This window comes from Mustela lutreola, chromosome 7 (assembly GCF_030435805.1).
Source record: "Mustela lutreola isolate mMusLut2 chromosome 7, mMusLut2.pri, whole genome shotgun sequence".
Classification (NCBI taxonomy): Eukaryota; Metazoa; Chordata; class Mammalia; order Carnivora; family Mustelidae; genus Mustela; species Mustela lutreola.
The window spans coordinates 60,972,630-60,994,606 of record NC_081296.1 but is presented as its reverse complement, the minus strand read 5'-3'; the positions used below and the strand labels follow the sequence as shown (position 1 = coordinate 60,994,606).

The 21,977-nt window shown below is 39.5% G+C and overlaps 1 protein-coding gene across 5 annotated transcripts in view; it reads right to left on the bottom strand.

Moving 5' to 3' along the window:
* Positions 1-21,977, bottom strand: part of FMN1 (formin 1) — a 406,869-nt gene that overhangs the window by 283,053 nt on the left and 101,839 nt on the right. For 4 of the 5 annotated variants that reach the window (XM_059181092.1, XM_059181089.1, XM_059181087.1 and 1 more), the window contains one exon: positions 12,081-12,259. The exons of the other annotated variant lie outside the window; for it this stretch is intronic. In XM_059181092.1, the coding sequence (XP_059037075.1) occupies positions 12,081-12,259 (179 nt within the window). The remainder of the gene's footprint in view (positions 1-12,080; positions 12,260-21,977) is intronic. 5 annotated transcript variants of the gene reach the window in all.

Here is a 21,977-nt window from a genome sequence, read left to right as displayed (position 1 = left end):
TAGTGCTATGACTTTCCCCGCTGTGGGAAAGGGGTATTCCCAGATAGTGGCTGGCCTGGAAAGTGCCCAGGTCAGCAACAGCAGAGCACTGACCATTTTCTTGTTCTGATTTTAGGCCAACACATCAGGCATCAAAGGTGTTAGTTCATTTAAAATTTCCTTACTCTTACAAATACAAAAACCAAGCCTGAAAATAGTTATTACATTAGTGGTTAGGGTCTTAGGATCAAATATTTCAGAGATTAATTCTATCAAACAGTACCCAAGGTTCTCTGGAAATGGACTAAATGTCCATGGCAAAATAAAATAATGTAAGGGCAAGAAGGAAAGGCTGAGACTCAGTTGTTAAGCTGGAGGGGAGTGGGGGTAGAAAAGGAGCATTCTTTAAGGTTCAGAATGTCTTAGAACATGTTTCTAAAGGTCTTTGGGCTTTCCTAAAATAAATAGTATTTATGCTCCACACGGACAATCACTCCAGAAAGCATGGAGTCCATAACAAAAGCATTTCATTCTGGTTTAAGTTTTAGATGAAGATCTGGAATCTAATAAACCATAGATTCCTCTTGCTGCCTCTACTCTCCTTCTTCCCAAAGAGTAAAACCAGATAGCCATAGGCTGTACGATAACTGCGTATCTTCTTTCTTTCCTTCCTTAATTTCTTTTAGGTAAAAGTTATCTTGAGACTATCAGTTCAAACACCAAAGGTCTAGGTATTATTTTAAAGTACATATGTTTTTTATACTTAAAAAGAGACAATTGAAAAATTAGGGAAGGTATGGATTTACCTAAAACAAAATGGAGGTAGGTGAGAAGAGCATGCCTGAGGGAAGAAGGGGGAGAGAATGAGCCTTTTTACAAAAGGCTTGTCCCAAGTGGGCACCACGCTAGCTTTTTGTTTGTTTGTTTGTTTTTAAGATTTTATTTTATTATTTATTTGACAGAGAGAGGCAGAGAGGCAGGTGGGGGGCAGGGGAGATGGAGGAAGCAGGCTCCCCGCCAAGCAGAGAGCCCGATGCAGGGCTCGATCCCAGGACCCTGGGACCATGATCTGAGCCGAAGGCAGAGGCTTTAACCCACTGAGCCACCCAGGCACCCCCATGCTACGTTTTTTTTAATAGGAGTTTTCTCTTGCCTTCCCTAACCCCCCCATAACTCTATGAAAAGCCATCAATTACCCCATTTTGTAGATGAATGCTGCTCAGTGCCAGTTTCCTCAGTGATGGAAATGATCTCTATCTGTGTCTCCAATACAGTTGAAACTAGCTACGGGTGGCCTCTGCACACTTAAACTGTGGCTCATGTGACTGAGAGACTAATTTTTTTTTTTTTTTTTTTTTTTTTTTAATTTGAGAGAGAGAGAGAGAGCACGAGCAGGGGGAAGAGTAGAGGGAGAAGTAAACTCCCTGCTGAGGAAGGAGCCTGAAGCTGGCTGGATCCCAGGACCCTGGGGTCGCGACCTGAGCCACAGGTAGATGCTTAACTGACTGAGCCACCTAGACGCCCTGAGAAAGTAAATATTAAATTTTATTTAACTTTAATTAATAGCCACATATGTGGAGGCACCTAGTAGGCTCAGTCAGTACAGCATGAGTCTTGACCTCGAGGTTGTGAGTTCGAGCTCCATGTCAAGTGTAGACATTACTTAAAAATAAAACCTTTGAAAATAAATAAAATCCTGGGCGCCTGGGTGGCTCAGTGGGTTAAGCCTCTGCCTTCGGCTCAGGTCATGATCTCAGGCTCCTGGGATCGAGTCCCATATCGGGCTCTCTCTCTGCTCGGCAGGGAGCCTGCTTCCCTCTCTTTCTCTGCCTGCCTCTCCATCTGCTTGTGATTTCTCTCTATCAAATAAATAAATAAAATCTTTAAAAAAAAAAAAAAAAGAAAGAAAATAAATAAAATCCTAAAAAGAAAATAGCCACATATGGCTAGTGACTGTACCGGGTACTGCTATAGATGTTAATACTGAGGTTCAAAGAAATTAGTCCAGTTCTATGATTACACAACCAATGAATGGCCAGGATTTGAACTAAATCACTCTGATTCTAAATGTTCATTCTTTTCATTACCATAAAGTCAAATGAAGATGGTATTTTGTAACAGTTCTCCCTCACATTGCAAAACACATCACTTCATTACTGGAACCAAATAGCTACTGAAGCTAGAAGAAATTTGCTGAGGAGAGAAAGGAAACAAAAATTAAGAGCCCAGATTTGATCAGCAATGATTCCGTTAAGTCAATACTCACAATTTAGTTAGGTTAAGAGAAAAATATGGAAACAGATGTAAATGCATTAAAATTACAAAGGAAAAAGGTAGGCATTGTCACAGCTCTGATCTTATTCTTTTTTTTTCTTTTTAAGATTTATTTATTTATTTATTTATTTGACAGACAAAGGTTACAAGTAGGCAGAGAGGCAGGCAGAGAGAGAGAGGAGGAAGCAGGCTCCCTGCTGAGCAGAGAGCCCGATTCGGGGCTCGATCTCAGGATCCTGGGATCATGACCTGACCCCAAGGCAGAGGCTTTAACCCATTGAGCCACCCAGGCGCCCCTCTGATCTTCTTCTTGAACACAGTTAGAGGGAGGGCAAAGAGGGGTGCCTGGTTTTGAAATGGGACATATTTAGCTTTAAAATGAAATATTACTTATTGGTCACATACTAGCTGTGTCACTTAGGCAAGTTCCTTAACTTCCGTGAACCAGTACACACATTTGTAAAACAGAGAAAATAATACTTAACTCATAGGACTGTTCTAAGAATTAAATGTGCTGATTTTCTTTCTTTCTTTTTTTTTTTTTTTAAAGATTTTATTTATTTATTTGACAGAGAGAGAGAGATCACAAGTAGGCAGAGAGGCAGGCAGAGAGGGAGGGGGAAGCAGGCTCCCTGCTGGGCAGAGAGCCAGATGTGGGGCTCGATCCCAGGGCCCTGAGATCATGACCCGAGCTGAAGGCAGAGACTTAACTCACTGAGCCACCCAGGTGCCCCAAATGTGCTAATTTTCTTAACCCAGTGCTTCCTTGAGCACCAAAGACACTTAATAAATAGGGGCTCATCATAGAGTGAGGTTAGTGGTAGAGATCAGTGGGTAAGAGAATCACATTTGCATAGTTTTGAAATATATTCAATATTGCCTCCACTTTGTACATCACTTTAATTTGGGATTTAAACAAAAGTATATATAGCACTACTGTCACTTTCAACACTTTAAAAAGTATCATGAAATATTCTAAAGGAATGTTTTATCAGTTCTTAGAATCAAGGTCATTTACTTTCTATAGGTGGAGAGGGAAGTTTTATGATATAGGTTATTACAGGACATTTATGGAATAGCTGCAATTCTTAAAGCAATTTAGAAATAGTGATAATAATAAATCAACATGGCTTAATTGAAGTCTAAAGACAAGAGAAAAATAACTAGGCCATTCAGCCAGAAAATCATGTTAACGCTCCCTCAACATTCTCTAGCCAAAGACTATGGCATTTAAAATTCTAAATAGGTCATACGGGATTGTCTTTTTAACCACGAATGTCCATGTATATCCTGGAGAGATAAGGAAAATACTTTCCTGAAATACACACACAGAACACAGATGATACATGTAGAATCCAAAAACCAATGTTTAAAGAGACCATGTGACGTTCCCAGAAACACTCAGTCCAAGGAGCATATACAGAGCTGTGGTTTTTAAGGCAGAAAAGGCAGGCTGAGAAAGTGAAATTTGTTCAAAGGGGGCAAAAAGCAATGATCTGAATTTTAGGGAAACCAAATAAAATACTTCAGCAGCCATATACCAATGCATTTAAATAAAATTCCTGGGCAAATTTCTCATTATTTTCATAAAACTCAGTTCTATTCTATGTTCTCACAGGCTTTAAAAGCATAATACATGGCTGGGGTGCCTGGGTGGCTCAGTGGGTTAAAGCCTCTGCCTTCGGCTCAGGTCATGATCCCGGGGTCCTGGGATCGAGTCCTGCATCGGGCTCTCCGTTCGGCGGGGAGCCTGCTTCCTCCTCTTTCTCTGCCTGCCTCTCTGCTTACTTGTGACCTCTGTCTGTCAAATAAATAAATAAATAAAATCTTTAAATAAATCAATAAAAGCATAATACATGGGCGCCAGAATGGCTCAGTTGGTTAAGCATCTGCCTTTGGCTCAGGTCATGATTCCAGAGTCCTAGATGGAGCTCCAAGTCAGTCACCCTGCTCAGTGGGGTAGCTGCTTCTCCCTTGGCCCCTTCCCCTGGCTCATACACTCTCTCTCAAATAAATAAAACCCTTTAAAAAAGCATAATGCAAAGTTTTCTCTGTATACTCTCAAGAGTCCAAATTTTATATGCACAGCTATTACAGCGCATGTCAGAAGAGACAAAAAGGAAATAAAGACACTGTTATCAAGATCAAAGAAAAGCCAATTTCACAATTCCATTAACCATTAACGTGGTTCAATGGGTAAGCCAAGTTCTTCTCATTTTATAAAGAAATGCGAGAGGTTACTAGATTTGTCATTATCTTGTACATACAGAGGACAGGAGAATGTCAAGGGAGGTATGGGAAATGGCATAAGAAATGAACTTGATGACTGACAGTAAGGAGGATTTCTATTTAAATATGATAACCTTCCACACCAACTTCAAAATTAGAACTAATCTGAAAGATAAACTGGTTAAATTTCACGGGGCTTAGGAGTAAAAAAATCAGATAACCCTTTTTTCAGTGGCTTTATCATGATTTAAAGTGATATGGCATTTGTAAGAAAAAGGCAATTTTCCAATTCAATCCATAATTCGTCACTTTTACCTCTTCTCTTTACCTGGATCACTTTTTTTTTTTTCTTTTTTGATCATTTATCCTACAGCTAACAGGCACATGTTCTCTGTCTTGTTCTTTCTCTGTGTTTCTCACTCTTTCTCTCTTTCACACACACAAACGTACTCACATTTAAAAATAAACATACTCCTCGGGAAAGAAACTACCCTGATATATGCAAATAGAGGCCCACTGTCATGGAGATGCTAGTGATTTGGGTGAGTCAACATGTTGCTTTTAGCTTTAAGTGGTAGGCTCTCACTGGCTCCCCAGAAAACAAGACAAGGATGTGTGACCTTTTTCTGGGATTTCAAAGGCACACTGCATTCTCTGTTGTTGAATTTAAATTATGTTTTGGAGTCTGCCATTTAGGAGTGAGGTGGAGGGAATGGCATCATCGCAGGTTCCTCTCAGCACTTCCCCTTTAACTCTAGAGACCAAGGTGTTAAAGGCCAAGGCATCTGGTCTTCCCTGTTAGCAGCTGCAGAATCTTCACTAGATTGAGTTCTGTGGGGTGGTTTTGGCTGTGGTTCTAGCTTTGGAACGCTTAGCCTCATTCTCATTCCTTCTCACTGATTATGGGAGCTAACGTAGAGCCATTAAATGACTTTCTTTGTTTCTTAAGTTAAAAACAAAACAGAACACAAACAAAGAAGCAGCCAAAGTAGTGGAGAAGTAGAGGAGTTTAATGTTTAAGCACTTAGGTCTTGGGTCAGGCAGATCTGAGTTCCAATCCTTTCCCCTGACTCGGCTGAACCTCTCTCCTTATTGTACACTGTTATTATACTTCAAAGGATGGTACCTGCCATTTCAGAGGTGATCAGTCCATGGAAGTTGTGTTATGGTTTAGATACTTAAGGTGAAGTATGGCCTTGGTAATTATCTCTTTCCATCCTTAAGATGCTTCCACTCTTAAGATGCTTGGAGCTGATACGGGGTCCTCTCCAGCTAATGAAGCCAACTCAGTAGGGATAATTCCAGGCCACACAGGTGAGGAGGTGATTGAGATGATCCTTGGAGACTCAAATCATTAAGAAGAGTTTAGTTTGTATTTTCTTTCACAGATTTTATTTATTTATTTATTTGACACAGAGAGAGAGAGCACAAGCAGGGGGCAGAGGCAGAGGGAAAAGGAGAAGCAGGCTCCCTGCTGAGCAGAGAGCCCAATGCAGGGCTGGATGCCAGGACCCCAGCATCATGACCTGAGTGGAAGGCAGATGCTTAACCCACTGAGCCACCCAGGCATCCCCAGTTTGTATTTTCAAAGTGAGTGTGCAAAATCCTACTCTCAGAATTCGTGCAACCAAGATATGGCCTTGATGACTGCTTACTCTTTTTTTTTTTTTTTTCCATATCTCTTTTTCAATCTCAGGCCACACTTCTTTTTTTTTTTTTTTTAAGATTTTATTTATTTATTTGACAGACAGAGATCACAAGTAGTCAGAGAGGCAGGCAGAGAGAGGAGGAAGCAGGCTCCCCGCTGAGCAGAGAGCCCGATGCGGGGCTCGATCCCAGGACCCTGGGATCATGACCTGAGCTGAAGGCAGAGGCTTTAACCCACTAAGCCACCCAGACGCCCCTCAGGCCACACTTCTTTTAGTGTCTTTTCTACCCCTACCTGGTCCCATGCTTACAGATATTTTATAAAACCATCCCCTGTGGTAAACATTCCTCTCAAAGGAAATTTTCAAGAAATTGTACTTATAAGAACTTAGGCCCCACTTGCTCTCTGGTTTGTCAATAATCAGTTGCCTTTGACACATCTCTTTCAAGGTCTACAAAAAACTAAGGAAATGGCTAATGATAACTCCTACTTTGGTGGAATTAAGCTATTGCACTTTGAAGCTGACTCTGTAATGTTCATACTCTAAATGGGCACTCTGGGGAGACTGAGGGTTTATCATATATAGAGGCTACCTGAGGACAAGTCACACATTTGATGCCTTTGGATGCTGCCCCCAAATTGATACCTAGACTTGCTAGATTCCATAAATAAAATCAAGGACAACCAGTTAAATTAGAATTTCAGACAAACAACAAATACTTTTCTCACTGGAAGTATGTCCTGTGCACTAGTTAGCAATCCTCTGACCCAGAAGTGGAACTGACGGCACACTGAATTTAGTCTCTCAGGAGTTTTGTAGATCAACCAGAAGGGCCCACAGAATTTGCTTGAGGAGGATGAGAAGATAGTCACCCCAAGAGAACCTCTCTGCACAGCAGTGTGGCTGACGTTGAGCCAAGTGATGCTAAGAGAGCAGCACTGGTTGCTTAAACATTGAAATACATACTGGTTGGAAAGTACAGGGTACGCGGACCCTGCCTCCTGCCTCCACTACACCAGCCTTATCTCCCACCATTCTCCAAAGGAACCTCTGTATCTTCTCACAATTCAGTAACTAAAGATGAATATGGCATGTGACAATATGGGTGGACCTGGACAGCATTATGCTAAACGAGATAAGACCGAGAAAGGCAAATACCTTATGTTCTCACTTATATGTGGAATCTAAAAAAAAACCCTGACCTCACAGAAACAGAGGACAGAATGGTGGTTGCCAGAGGCAGGAAACACAAAGTAGGGGAAATGGGTGGAAGTGGTCAAAAGGTACAGACTTCCAGTTAAAGACTGATAAGGTCTGCTGATGGAATATGCACTGATTAGAGTCAACAATACTGTATTGCATATTTCAAAGCTGCAAAGAGAGTAGTCCTTAAAGTTTTCGTCACAAGAAAAAAAAATGTGAACTATGTGAGGTGCTAGATGTTAACTAAACTTGTTACAGAAATCATCTCATTATATATGCATACATCAAATCGTTATGTTGTATGCTGGAAACTGATACAATATTATATGTCAGGGTACCTCAAGAAAACTGGGGGAGGAGGGAAGGAGAGCACTGGAGAGACGGAAAGTTGTATGAGCCTTCCAACAGTGTTAGGAGACAAATTTTGGCCTTGCGATCAGAGTTGTGACATGGTTCGTCACATTAGGACAGAGATTTCACGTTGTGATATTAAGTTCTTTGTTTTCTTTAAATAATTCCCATTCCCCATATATTAACACTGCTTGGGCTGCCTTATGCTCTTATAACAGAACCAGGAGATTTGATATTATAGCACTTTGTCTCATCTGTTCCTGCTCCTCTCCATTCTGTCAAAACACAGTTGATAAAGAAACTGAAGGTAAGCAAGTGCCCACAGACCCATAGCTCGTCAGCGGCTGAGCTGAGAAAATGAAGGAGATCTCCATCTCTTGGTCTACAGCAGAGGTTGGCAAACTGCGAATTTGGCCTATGGCCTGTTTTTGAATGACTCATAAACTAAGAATGATCTTTACATTTTTACATGGTGAGGGGAAAAAAATCAAAAGGTGAATATTTCTTCATATGTGAAAATAAGATGAAATTCAAATTTCAGTATGTATAAACTTTTACTGGAGCACAAACTCACTCATTCATGCATGTATTCTCCATGGCTGTTTTCTTTTTTGTTGTTTTATATTTTATTTAATTATTGGAGAGAGAGACAGAGATAGCATAAGAAAGAGAGAGAGCAAGCAGGAGCAGGGAAGAAAGGGATAAGCAGGCTCCCCACTGAGCAGGGAGCCTGAACTAGGGCTCCATCCCAGGACCACGGAATCAGGACCCAAGCCAAAGACCAATGCCCAACCAACTCAGCCACTCATGCGCTCCTCTATGGCTGTTTTTATCACCAGAGTTGAGTAGTTACAGTATAGACTAATGGGCCCCAAGGTCTAAAATATTTCTTTTTGGTTCTATTAAAAAGCAAAAAACCCCAAAAAACTAAACTAAATTAATGCCCAGCTAAATTAGAGAACTTAAGAGCAGCCCCAGCTGAATGCCAGTGACCATTCTGATTTCTGGGTGTCAAATTCCCACTAATTCTTAAATGTTTAAGCTATCATCCCTGCATACTAATGAGAAGCAGCGTATCTATAGAAAATGGCTGAGGAAAGTACCTTCCTGATAATGATGCTGCAAATCAGGTCCAGAACTGAAAACAGAGCAGTCCTGCCTAACATTTAAAACTAATCAAAATGGGGCGCCTGGGTGGCTCAGTGGGTTAGGCCGCTGCCTTTGGCTCGGGTCATGATCTCAGGGTCCTGGGATCGAGTCCCGCATCGGGCTCTCTGCTCGGCAGGGAGCCTGCTTCCTCCTCTCTCTCTCTGCCTGCCTCTCTGCCTACTTGTGATCTCTCTCTGTCAAATGAATAAATAAAATCTTTAAAAAAAAAAAAAACTAATCAAAATATCACACAGCAGTACATGCCTCACTGACCTTACTATTCAAACCACAGCCGCTCCCGCTCCCCATCCCTGTGGGTGTTGTGATCCAAACTTTTACTAAATGATTAGAACTCATTCAAATGGATATCTTACTTATAATATCAATATTTAAAACACAGGAGTTAAATTGTACTGTCTGAAGACAGCAAAGGACTTGGAGATGAGGATTCTCATGGCTCAAGGTGTAAAAACAACTGATGTAGAAAGTAATCTAAAGAAACTATCCCAAGTCCTCTGGGTGGCTTAGTCAGTTAAGCGTCTGCTTTTGGCTCAGGTCCTGATCCAGGGATTGAGCCTCTGGGTCAGATAGGAGCCCCAGGATTGGGATTGAGGTGTCAGACTCCCTGCTCAGTGGGGGGTCTGCTTGTCCCTCTCCCTCTGCCCATCTCCCTGCTTGTTCTTTCTCTTTCTCTCTCTCAAATAAATATAATCTTTAAAAAAATAAACTACCCCAATTTTTAAAAATTATAATTAATGGAAAACTAAGAAACATAAATATTTATATTTTTTATTATATATACACATAATTATTTTATATATAATTTATATAACATATATAATAAATATTATAAATATATAAATCTATAAACCAATGAATACTGATTCAGAAAATAAACCTTTTTAGTGATATGTATCAAAAGCCTAAATATATTTATAGACAGTAATCCCAAGTTTATTTTAAAGAAATAGCCCTAAATATTGGGGGCATGGGGAAGGGGTACAGGAAAAATTACATGCTTGGTAGTGCTATTTATCTCCAAATTATGGACTATTCTAAAATTGAAAACAAAATAAACATCAAATAATAGAGCAATGATTTAAAAAATTTTTGAGATACAATTATATATCCACTTAGGTATGTGCTATGGTGAGTGCTGTGAAGTGTGTAAACCTGGCGATTCACAGACCTGTACCCCTGAGGCTAAGAATACATTATATATTAATAAAAAAATAAAAATATTAATTAAAAAAAAAAACACATCTAGAGGGGTTCCTGAGTGGCTCAGTCAGTTAAGTGTGTGCCTTCGGCTTGGGTAATGATCTTAGGGTCTTGGGATGGAGCCCCACATCGGGCTCCCTGCTCAGCAGGAAGCTTGCTTCTCCCTCTGTCTCTTCCCCCTTGCTTGTGGTCTCTCTCTCAGTCTCCCTCATAAATACATAAATCTTAAAAAAAAAAAAAAAAAAAACCAAACACATCTAGAAAGAATACATAATAATATGGATAAGCAATGTAAAAGTAATAGGTAAAGAAAAAAAGAAAAAAGAGGGAAACATATAAAATCTATGTTTATATGTTAAAACAAACCCTCATTTAGAATAAGTCACCTATGGTGAAAAATATGAAGGAAATTTATCAGATTAACAGTTGTCACTGGCTGCTGAAAGTTATTTCTTTTCTCTCAATTTTACTACATATTTCAAATTTTATAAAGGGATTGTTATGATTTTTATAATTGAAATAAATAAAAATAAGAGATAATTTCCCTCACAGGGGAGAATGAAAACCAAAAATACATAGTTTAGCCAAAGTGTTTAAAAAAAAAAAACACAATAAACACAATTTTTTTAAAACACAGAAGAAAAAGAAAGTAGTCTTTCAAAATCCATTTCAGGGGCGCCTGCCTGGCTCAGTGGGAGGAGCATGTGACTCTTGGTCTCAGGATCATGAATCTGAGCCTCACATTGGTTATAGAGGTTATGTAAATAAATAAAAACTTAAAAAAAAAAAGTCAAACTCAAGAAAAGGAAAACTCCCTTCAACACTTTCAGACCCCAAGTCGCCTGTTGCAGCAAGCACAACTTAAAGTAATCTGACCAATAGATGTCACTGTTACACTTCTTTCACTGACCACATCTTAAGATGCACAGCCTAACTTTGAAGGTAGGGAGACAAAAACAAATATTACAAGTTTCCATTTCATCTCACAAAGGGCTTTAGATTTGGCAGCTTTCGGCTTCATTCCAAACCTCCTTTTACAAGGGATGTCGAATGCTTTTCTAAAAGGACATCCCGTGATGATGCCATGATGGTTACGAAAAGTGCAAGGTTCATTTGGTCTTGGTTGCTTGAGAAAATCTCCACTCACATAAACATTACAGATCTAACCATGTTCATCAAAGACAAACCTCTGAGCCTGAGAGTGATGAACTGGAAGGTATCGGAAGGAATCAAGGACACAAGATTGTCAATGAGCATTAAAGTTAATGGCAAAGAAGAAAAAGTTGGGGAGGGGTTGGAGAAAGAAAAGAAAAAAGGAAGGAAGGAAGAAAGGAAAGGAAGAAAAAAGAAGGAAAGAAAGCAGAAAAAGCCTTCTTGGATTTCTAATGCTTACCCTCATCTCTGAAAAGAAACGGAGAGATGGAGAGGGGTAGTGACAATGACGACAGTCTGGTCAATCTATCAGTCCTTCTACAATGTGGACGTATACAACCCAGCCCACCATATTGTATAGTGGAGTTGACGGTTCTGGGTCAATGAATACTTGGATGAACGAGGAGGGAGAAGGTTGTTTTCTAAACGGGTCATCTTGTATTTTCAGATTTCCTACCAACCTGCTCACCTGTTATTTGAGCAGCTGGACAGAACGAAAGGTTTGGGAACATGTGAGGGAGACAGGCTATTTAGATGACTCTGGAGAATACTCTCAAACGTATGTTTTCAAATTTTCAGAAAAGTGATATTAAGAAGCGAAAAACAGTAAATAGTCACTCCCACCCCAAGGTCTAGGCAGTAAAGCTAACATGGCGAGAGCACCCTGAAAACAGGCAAACCATAAACAGAGTCACAACCCAGTGCACACATTTCAGACCACTGAGGTGTCTCCATACTCTGTAGCCGACTGATTTTTTGATAATAACCCCCACACAAAATGCAGCTTTGACAGTTTTACAAACGCAATTTGCATACAACACATTTCTGTTGACTGCAAAGAATTACAGCTCAAGCACAAAGATTTCTACTTACATGGAGATCCAAGTACAGTTCACTTTTGTTTGGCTTCTCTCTCTCCTCGTGGAGCAGAAACGGACAGGCCGGTCCTGCTCGATAGCCCAGGAACCAGGCACCTCCATCTTTGGGGGGAAGGTCTTTAGTTGCTGTCTGCTCACTGACGCAGTCCCGGGGGAAGCCCTCGGAGGAGATGCCTAGACAGAAGAAGAGAAGACCATCGGTGACACAGAAGCTAGAAAAACATCAAGCCAGCCATATCAGGGGACTCCTACGTGGGCCATTTCATACTACCGCTTTTCTTCCTTTCTAGATTGTTATTTTTAGAGTTTGCTCTCTTCCAAAAGTGCTTGCCTAGATTATTCTTTCTGGATTGCACTAACAAAGAATTTAAAACATTTGCCCTCATACCCAGTTTAAAAAGAGAAGTCTATTAGCTATACTCTGTGTTCACTATCCTTGCTTACCAATGCAGGCTATACAGAACATTCTCTTTCAGGAGAGAATTCGAGGAAGACCTGGAGGACAGAAGTCAGGAGGGCTGAGCTGTTGGAGTCACTGCTAAAAGGTGTTGCCTGAGCCAAGTCACTAGTCACACAAGTGTGTGTCCTTCCAGAGCAGGAAATGCAGCACGGTCACCTTCATTTCTGGGGGCAGAATGATCACACGTAGTTCATATCAGCACTGGGTCACTTGGTTGAATGAGTGACACTGCATTAGTGAAATGTGTGGGACTGCGTTTTCTCATCACCGGAATGTGAGTATTATGTCAGTTTTTACCCAAACTAGGTTGGGATGGTAATAGTCAAGGATGTGCCAGGTGCTGCGCTCAGCCCTGTTCTTTAATTTGTAAGAGAGCTCTATGGGAAGGCCTCATTAGTGCTCCCATTTTAGATGGGGAAGCTGAAGCCCAAAAAGCTTAAGACAATTTGCTCCAGATCATAAAGTCAATACATGGAAAAGCCAGGAATTGAGGCCAGGCAGTTAAACACTAGAGGCCATGATCTTAATAACTAGATGAGGTGGCTTGTGCCTGGCATACTTGAAATGGCAATGCGTGTTGCACAACAAAAGACTTCATGGTCATAAATGTGAGAAAAGCTTAAATGTGAGAAAAGCTGCGTGCTGTACCCCTTAGAGCCATGATTCACATTAGTGTAATTAAGACTTGGGAACCCCCTTTAGGAAAGCAGCTTAGCTCTGCATAATAGTGTTTTTCAAACTTATTGGACCACAGAATCCATTTAAAGGATCCCCGTGAAACATTTTGGAAGCTATTAGTGTTCTACTGGAACAAAGCTTGGAAAATTCTAGATTAGATCACCTTTTTAAAGTCCCACATAACTCTCAAGTTCCTAGGCCTCTTTTCATTCCTGGTAAGCAACCTTGGCAAAATATTAAGCAACCAGGCAGAAGGGTTCAGGCTCAGTGCACTTTGCCATAGAGATCACTGTTGGATATATGATAGGGCATTTATTACACATAATCCTTATGATAATGTCTCTGATAGTAGCCCAAAGCTAGCCAACAACTTTTGCCATACTGAAAACCTGATGTACCAAGTTACTTGAGCTGTGATAAGTCAGCTAGCAAAAGGACTGTGGGATAACATTCTTCTCCTTTAGATTAGAGTAGAATTAAAAAAAAAAATAGATTAGAGTAGAATTTTAGGAGAAAGAAAATTTGAAAACAGCCAAGGTTTTGCCTTGTGCTTTCTTATTTGGTTGGTTGGTTTCCAATCACACTTCAAAGTGAAAGGTGATACAGGTCACACTGTCTCTACAGTTGGCCTCTGGGAGACTGTTGACAAAACACTATTCTGCAGGCATTGAGAAAATAAGGATCCAAGACCTCAGGTGTATCCTCTGCAGACATAGGGTATCCAGAAAGTTATAACCACGCTCTTCCTTCATTTAAGCCAGATGTCTTAAATGAGGACCTTTTTATTCACCTGGCCTCACCCTTTCTTGCCCTTTTGCTACCTACTCTCTTGAGACAGACTGTCCCCTGGGCTTTTGCTTAGGACTTCATGTGCTGTAGAGTGTGCCCAGTCCTGCTCTGAAGACACCGGAAAGGGCTTAAAGAACCTCAGAGAGGAACACTTTGCTAAGCCCCTCCCCTTTATTCTCATGATGACCCTGAGATCACCGGTGACACCTTCACTACTAGAAGGTAGGGCCAGCCGGCCGTGCTTTTAATAGATTAAAGAGAGATTAAAGCTCAGGGTGTGTTTAACTTCCATTTACAAGGCTCATCTCCCTCCTAGAATACTTCTGTTTATAAATGGCAAGAAAGAGGAAATCAACCTGTTTAAAATTTATGGCGTCCCCTCCCTGGGCTACCTCATCTTCAGAAATGTGTGAGTTACTAATCCCATGCGTCTTTTTAAATCCCTCCACTTTTTATTTTGATCTTGGGAGAGTGGCTGACTCTAGGTAAAGTTTACACAGAAAGAAAACAACATAAAACGTAGTCTGTATATCACAAACAACATAATGTACAACACCTAAGGCAAGACATCTAGAGCATCAGAGGGACATCGTCTGGTGACCGGAAGTTCATCATTCTGGTGGAAGAGAGTGAGAAATTCCCACAATAACAAGGATCTGGCATCCTTGGATAAAGCGCAGGTGCCCACGTCAACATACTCACACACCCTACAGTGGCTATCCAACACTTCACTGGTAAGGTGTGCGGCACGATCCAATTTCCTCTTTATGCAGAGGAAAGAGCACCAAGTTGAAGCACAACCAAAGAGAAGTAACTTCATTTTGGAGATCATTTTCATGTTAAAGAGCCAATTTCTAACATCTAATATTTAACCAGACAATATCCCTGTGAAGGAAATACACAAGGTATAACGGTGATGTGTAGTCGTTTTGGTAAAGATCATCGGGACAGGAAAGGACCAAGGGCAGAAATAACAAAATAGTTATTCTCGAAAGTCTGACAAATAGGCGCAAATGACAAATTCGCCATTAGAAAGGACATAACCAGCGTACAAAGTAAGTCTTTGAATGGAGAGTTTTAATAATACAAACACAAGCTTTTCGAACAGCCAAAAATAAAGCACATGCCCATCTTGATTAGCCTAGGTAGTGGCCACACTATTCTCTTCAATGGAATAAATTTTAATAAAGAGAAAAAAGTTACCTGAAATTAGGTAAGTATATTCTGTCAAATAGTCAGATGTCATCTAATTTTATGACACAAAGAGATTTTTGAGGTGTTATATTTTCATTGAACATTGTTGCAAAAACCGGAGAACGGTCTCCTCAGTTTAATCATGTTTTTTCCCTTCTGTGTGCCTATTAGAAGTCCATTTTCTGCTCCATATTTATTGATTATTTTGTTTCTCAAAGATGTGGCAAAGACATTTCAATAGCTTGAGGAACCACACGTGCACACAGGTTAATGCTACAGCTGACCACTGTTAATACAACATATAGCACGGACACAGCACAGGAAGGGCCACTTACCTTTGGACCACTTTGAAAGTCTGTGCTTTTCCCAACCATTCAAATGATGAGCTGCACTTCCTGATGCTAACCTACAACATCAGACTGGGATTTTGCTGTCAGTGATCAATACAAGAGAAGCAGACAAAGGAAAGATAACATGTTGTTTAAAACCGGAAACAGTCTCCGTAGCTCATCTTTCCGAAATGGAATAAGTGTCCCTACCTGAGGATCACTGTTTCCACTTCTTTACTTCCTGCCTGCATTATGATTATGCACCCAAGGCCTTTTCCAGTTGCATTTGGAGCTCCACCCCCTGGCATAGATGCTGTGTATTTCCCCTGGTCCATGGATGTTGGATCTTGGCCTTGTGTCTTGCTGTAGCCCACTGAATGTGGGCAATGTGACAAGATGCCAATTCTGAGTCTAGGCCTTAAGAGGCATTTTGTGGTTTTCCGCCTGCTTTGTGTTTCTGCCATCACCATGTGACAAGCATGTGCTAGGGAGCCCAAATGAGACACACAGAGAAGACCTCAGACATAGTCCTGCTGCCTGGAAGGAACCCAGATCACATCAAGTGAATGACTGCCAACCAACCCTTAAGACGATGGATGAGAACAATAAATATTTGCTGTGAGCCACTGAGATTTGGGGTTTATTTATCAAAATAGCTGCCTAATGGATCATCATCTGTCTCCATCGGAAGCACTGGGTCTATTAAAAACTTGAAACCATTTCAGCTGAGAAGGCTTAATGACTACAATATATATATTTTTGTAATACCTACTAAAAATAATTAGCTGATATATCAGGTTTTGGAAAATCAAGCAAAAACTCATCACATACCCATTTCCTCACTCATATTAAGGTTCACACACAAACTGCATTTCATTAGAAAAATTAATCTTATTTAGCAGGCACGGTCTTTAATTATCTAAAGAATATCTATATATCTATATCTATGCACCTATTTATTTTTTTATATGCACCTATTTATATAGATATAGATATATATAGAGAGATACATATATTGGTATATAGATATACACATATAAAACATATGTATAAATCCATTTCCAAAGAGAAGTTTGCAAACACACCAAATAATCAGATCTGGACAGAAGTCCCCAAGGAATAAAATTACAGTGCCTTTCAGCTCTCCTCCTTTAATTTTCCTGTCACACTGAGCTCTCCCTTGACAACAATGATGAAGTGCTTATGCTTCCAAAAGGAGAAGGGGGGAAAAAAACCCTTAGCTTGAGACTCTCTTGAGTTTTTTCCTCCTATGCTATAGTTCCCAAGGCCATTCATCATATTGACTTAAAATAAATCCAAAGAGGTGAAATTTTCTCAACCGTGAATATCAGAACTGATATGTAAAGGTAGACAGGTTGTCTTCTATTATGTTATTCAAACATTTACTTACAAGCAAGAGAGACAGCAATCTAGCTGTGTAGCTAATGGAAAGTGACATTGTTAAGGACTTATAAAGAGGGTGTGTGCCTGTGTGTAATTATTCATGTCTTTATCCAGGGAGACAGAGCTTTGGTAAAAGTAGCCTCATGGCTCGTAACTGTCAATTTCAGATCTACACTTGCCAATCCCCTTGCTGCATTTTCATTCCTTATGATGTTAAGTGATACAATGTCACTAAGCAGATAGGTACCTGTAATTTGGAGAATGCACGTTACCTATCCACCTCCACGTCTAACTCCTTGAGAGAAGTACACATTGAAGACATTTCACTGTCTACACCAAGGGAGGATTTATGAGCAAAAACAGATTGATTGTGCTGGAAGGTGTACAGAGGCAGGAGAAGGCTTTGGGGAGATCAGGAAGTAGGAAGGAATGGGGAGCAGAATATGTCTATTTCAGAATCTATGAATAAAGAATCCACATCCATCAAACAAATGCAATGCTCGAATTTCTAAAGTTATGCTTAAATTCAAATGAAATGAAACAAAATTTAGAATTAGAAGGGATCTTGTGTATCTCCTATCTGCTCATTTTATATTTGATGAAACTGAACCCCAGGAAGATTGCGATATCTCCAACATGTCCACCTAGTGGCAAAAGCAAACTAACATCCAGGTTCCAGGGAAATCTTTTATGTTATTTGGAGAACATGATTGTCAATCCACACATGAGAGAACACTTAAGTCTGAGTAAGAAGTAGAAGTTGACAGGTGGGATTCCTGTCAATTACTATGACCTTTACTAATTGTTTAAACTTACTGGAATTACTTAACTTCTCTGAATCTTTATTTCCTCATTAATAAAATGAAAATAATATGGTGCCCCCCCCCACCCTGGGGTGGCTCAGTCAGTTAAGTATCTGCCTTCAGCTCAGGTGATGATCTCAGCGTCCTGGGTTGGAGCCTGCTCAGCAGGGAGTCTGTTTCTCCCTCTCCCTCCGCCCCTCCCCCCTATTCATACTCTCTCTCTCTCTCTCTCTTTCAAATAAACAAATAAAATCTTTAAAAATCATCATATTGACTTAAAATATGCCTGATAGTGAGCTGTGTTCAAAATTGTTTTTCTTCCAGGAAACTTTACCTGGGCTGGGGGTGACAGATTGGTAGGGGATGCAAACAAATCCCCATTTTAAATAAGAAACCCGTATACAGGGCATAATAAACATCATACACTCATGTTAAAGACTATTTTTTGTCCAGGAAGATAAAGAGAAAAAAATTAAGCTCATAAGAATTCATGGTAGCCCTCCACTGCAGCAGATCCCAAATCTGCTTAAGTCCTAAAAATAGAATTCGCGTCATCAAATGCAAGAGCTCCAAGTGGCTGATCATCTCCCAAAAGAGCAGCCCTCAGGGCATTTCCTCAGAAATGACATTCAATGACACATCTTCCTTAAAGGTCAAACACTTGCGCCTCGGGCCATGAATGAAACTCTTCATAGGCCTAGCTTTAAAATAAAATAGCTTTTAAAGGAGGTACATAAATATGGATTTCTATGATCATTATTATTACATTAACTGCTTTCCGTGTTCTTTTCCTGCAAAGAATACAGATGTTAAATGAGAGACAAATATTGCTCAAGTCAGGAAACTTGTTTGTGGCTATAGTCATACTGAATATTTTAACACCTGAAAAACAGGGGCATGTATTTAGAGGAGCATAAGTGATGCTGAGTCACTCTGCTTTCGAATGGATGGAAGGTAGGAGCAGATACTTCTAAGTAAGGTTTGTTGCAGAAAAGATCACGAAAAGATCGAGTTTGGAAGGCTGTAGGGTGCCCTGAGGTATTAACAACCTCTATCCATTCTCAGACAGGCAATGATAAGGAAATCAGGTGTTGGTGGTTTAAATGCCTATTATCAAAAAATGTTGGTATGTTTGATGATAAGCAATATACTTGCTTATTAACAAAAATATTATTGAAGTGAAGAACAAGAATACAGAAGACATTTCTTAACGCATTCACTCTAAATAAATTTGAATCACATTTTTCTGTTTTATGTCACATTGTTCCAGTTATCACGGGAAGAGTTATAGCCATGGCAAACCCAACTCTTGAAGAGATATGACATAATTACTAATGTCTTAATAGCTAAGGAGGTATAGTAAAGAAAAAAAAAAAACCCATAAGACATAAAGGCTTGGATTATAAGATATATAATAAATATTTTTTTAAAAATCTTTTTCCAAAAAGAAATGATCTTCAGAGGGTCACAAAACATGAATATGCATAACAAGATTGAGACAAAGGAAGAAAGAAGGCAAAGGGTAAACATTTAAGAGATTAAGAACACGATATGACTTTGAGTGTCTTGGCAAACAAAGCAAGAATGAAAACGCATTCAGTTAGTTCACTTCCATCACCAAAAGGAAGAGGGGCCCCTGGGTGGTGCAGTTGGTTAAGCAACTGACTCTAAGGTTTCCTCTAAGGCTCTGATCTCAGGGTCCGAGGGGTGGAACCTGGTGTAGACCCCCACGTGGAGCCCCGCGTCCTCAGGCCCCATGCTCAGTGGGGAGTGGGCTTGTCCCTCTCCCTCTGCTCCTCTCCTCATGCTCTCCATCTTCCTTTCAAATAAACAAATAAAATCTTTAAAAAAATAATAATAAAGAGGAAACATACTGATCCTTCAAAGCTGATCAAGATTTTTCTGATGTTTAATTCGGAGACACACAGGTACATAACACAGTCAATTCCCACCCTAGCCTTAGTTCCATCCAGGCTGTTCTGACCAACAGTTGACCTCACAGAGCTAATGGTACTGACTTAGTTGTCTACCAATAGGCTTTGTCCCTTTAACCAGAGAGGTTTGGAAATTATCTTGACCACCCAGGGATTTGAAACTAAAGTGAGGAGTTCTCCAAGAGCGCTACTAACTAGGGCACCCTTTTGCCAAGTGTCTTAGGCACTAGAGTTTTTCTACCTCCCTTCCTCCACTGGCCATTAGTCTAAGGAGCAGCCCTGCACTTTATCCCAACAACCTCAGCCAAGGCCTGACTTATCACCCTCTCTCCCCATAAACTGATTTTCTTAAGGGTGAGTAATGTCCTTCATGTGGGACATTTACTATGTGTCACAGATTTTATATACATTACACGTTATTGAGAATCTTCATAATAATCCTATAAGTTTGATATAAAGTAATCCTGTTTTTAAGGTGACAAAAGTAATGAAATAGAGAATTAACTTGACCCAGAGTCAGTATGTAGGTGAATGGGTCCTGAACCCAGAGCCTAGAATTAACCTCCTGCCATAAACAACTAGAAACTAAACAAAATATAGGCAACAGCTATTATTAGGTATTTGATAGTAGGCAGTGCCATAATATAATCCTTGATAGAGGTTCAAGAAATAAAATAGGCCTCATAATTTCCTGGCTTTACAGCAAAGATATACAGCAAAGAGGTGATTTCTAGGCTAAAAATAATAGGGCTCAGTGACCAATGGGAAGATATCAAGCAATCTAATATATGTAAAATTAGAAGCAGGGGTTTGTCTAGGGAGATAGAAAAATATCTAAAGAAATACTGGCTGAAATTTTCCCAATTTAATAAAAAGTATAAACCCACAGATCATAAGAAACTTTATGAATCTTAAAGAGGATAAACATAAAGAAAACTATAAATAAAGTTATAGAAAACCAGTGATAAAAAAGAATATTATAAAAATAGCAAGAGAAAATAATATTATATAGGAAACCGAAGAAAAGAATAATAATTAAAGACTTCTTGTCTGAACATGCATGCTGGAAGGCATTGGAATGACAACTCAAAGAACTAAAAGGTAGGAGTCAATCTAGAGTATGACTTGCAGTAAAAATATCTTCCAAACTGAAAGGAAAACAAAGATTTCTTCAGACGATTAAAAGCCAGACAATTCATCTTCAGCTGACATAGACCACAGGAAGTCATAATTTTTTTTTTTTTTCTGGCAAACGGGAAAAAAATCAGAAGAGGGGCACCTGGGTGGCTCAGTTGGTTGAGTGTTAGACTCTTGGTTTCAGCTCAGGTCATGATCTCAGGGTCCTGAGATTGAGCCCCACATCTGGCTCTGTGCTCAGTGTGAAGTTGGCTTGAGTCTTTTTCTCCTTCTGCCCCTCCCCTTACTTGCTCTAAAACAAATAAATAAATCTTTTTTGAAAATTTGAAAATACCAAAAATTATTAAAACGTAAGCTAATACACAGGACATTTTTCTCATAATTAAAGTTATTAAAAATATAACTAACTAAAATAAAAATAATATATTGTGTGGTTTATAACATAAACCACAGTAAGAGATGGCTGATAACAATAGCAGCACATCCAAGAAGTAGAAATGAAAATATTCTGTGGGAAGAGTCAGACATTTATGTGAAGCAGTATAATTCAAAAGAGACTGTAATAAATTAAAGTTGCATATTATAAACTATAGAGTTAACAGTTTTTAAAAATGGTATCTCCAATGGCAGATATAATATGCAATCCTAGAAAGTATTTAATCTAAAAGAAGATAGAAAATCATGTAAAACAGAACAAAAACAAAAGCAAGGTGGATTAAATCTCAACTGCATTAATAGTTAGATTAAATATAAATCATCTAACAACGCCAATTTAAAGTCAGAGTTTTTCAGACTGGGTGAAAAAGCAAGACTCAACTATAATGGTATCCACCAGAAACTCATTTTATACATACAATTATAAATAAGTGAACAGTAGAAGGATGGAAAAAGCTATATATATAAACACTAATTATAGAAAGCTTGAGTGGCTATATTAATATCAAATAAAAATAAACTCTGAAATGAAATATGTTACCAGGGATAAAGAGAGAAGTTTCATAATGATAAGCAGTCAACTTATCAGAAAAAAATAGCAATCCTAAACTCATTTGTACCTGGTAACAGAACTTCAAAATACATAAGCAAAACTATCATAACTGGTCTGGATAAATGCATGTATTCACAACTATATTTGGAGATTTCAATACTCTTGTCTCAGTAGTT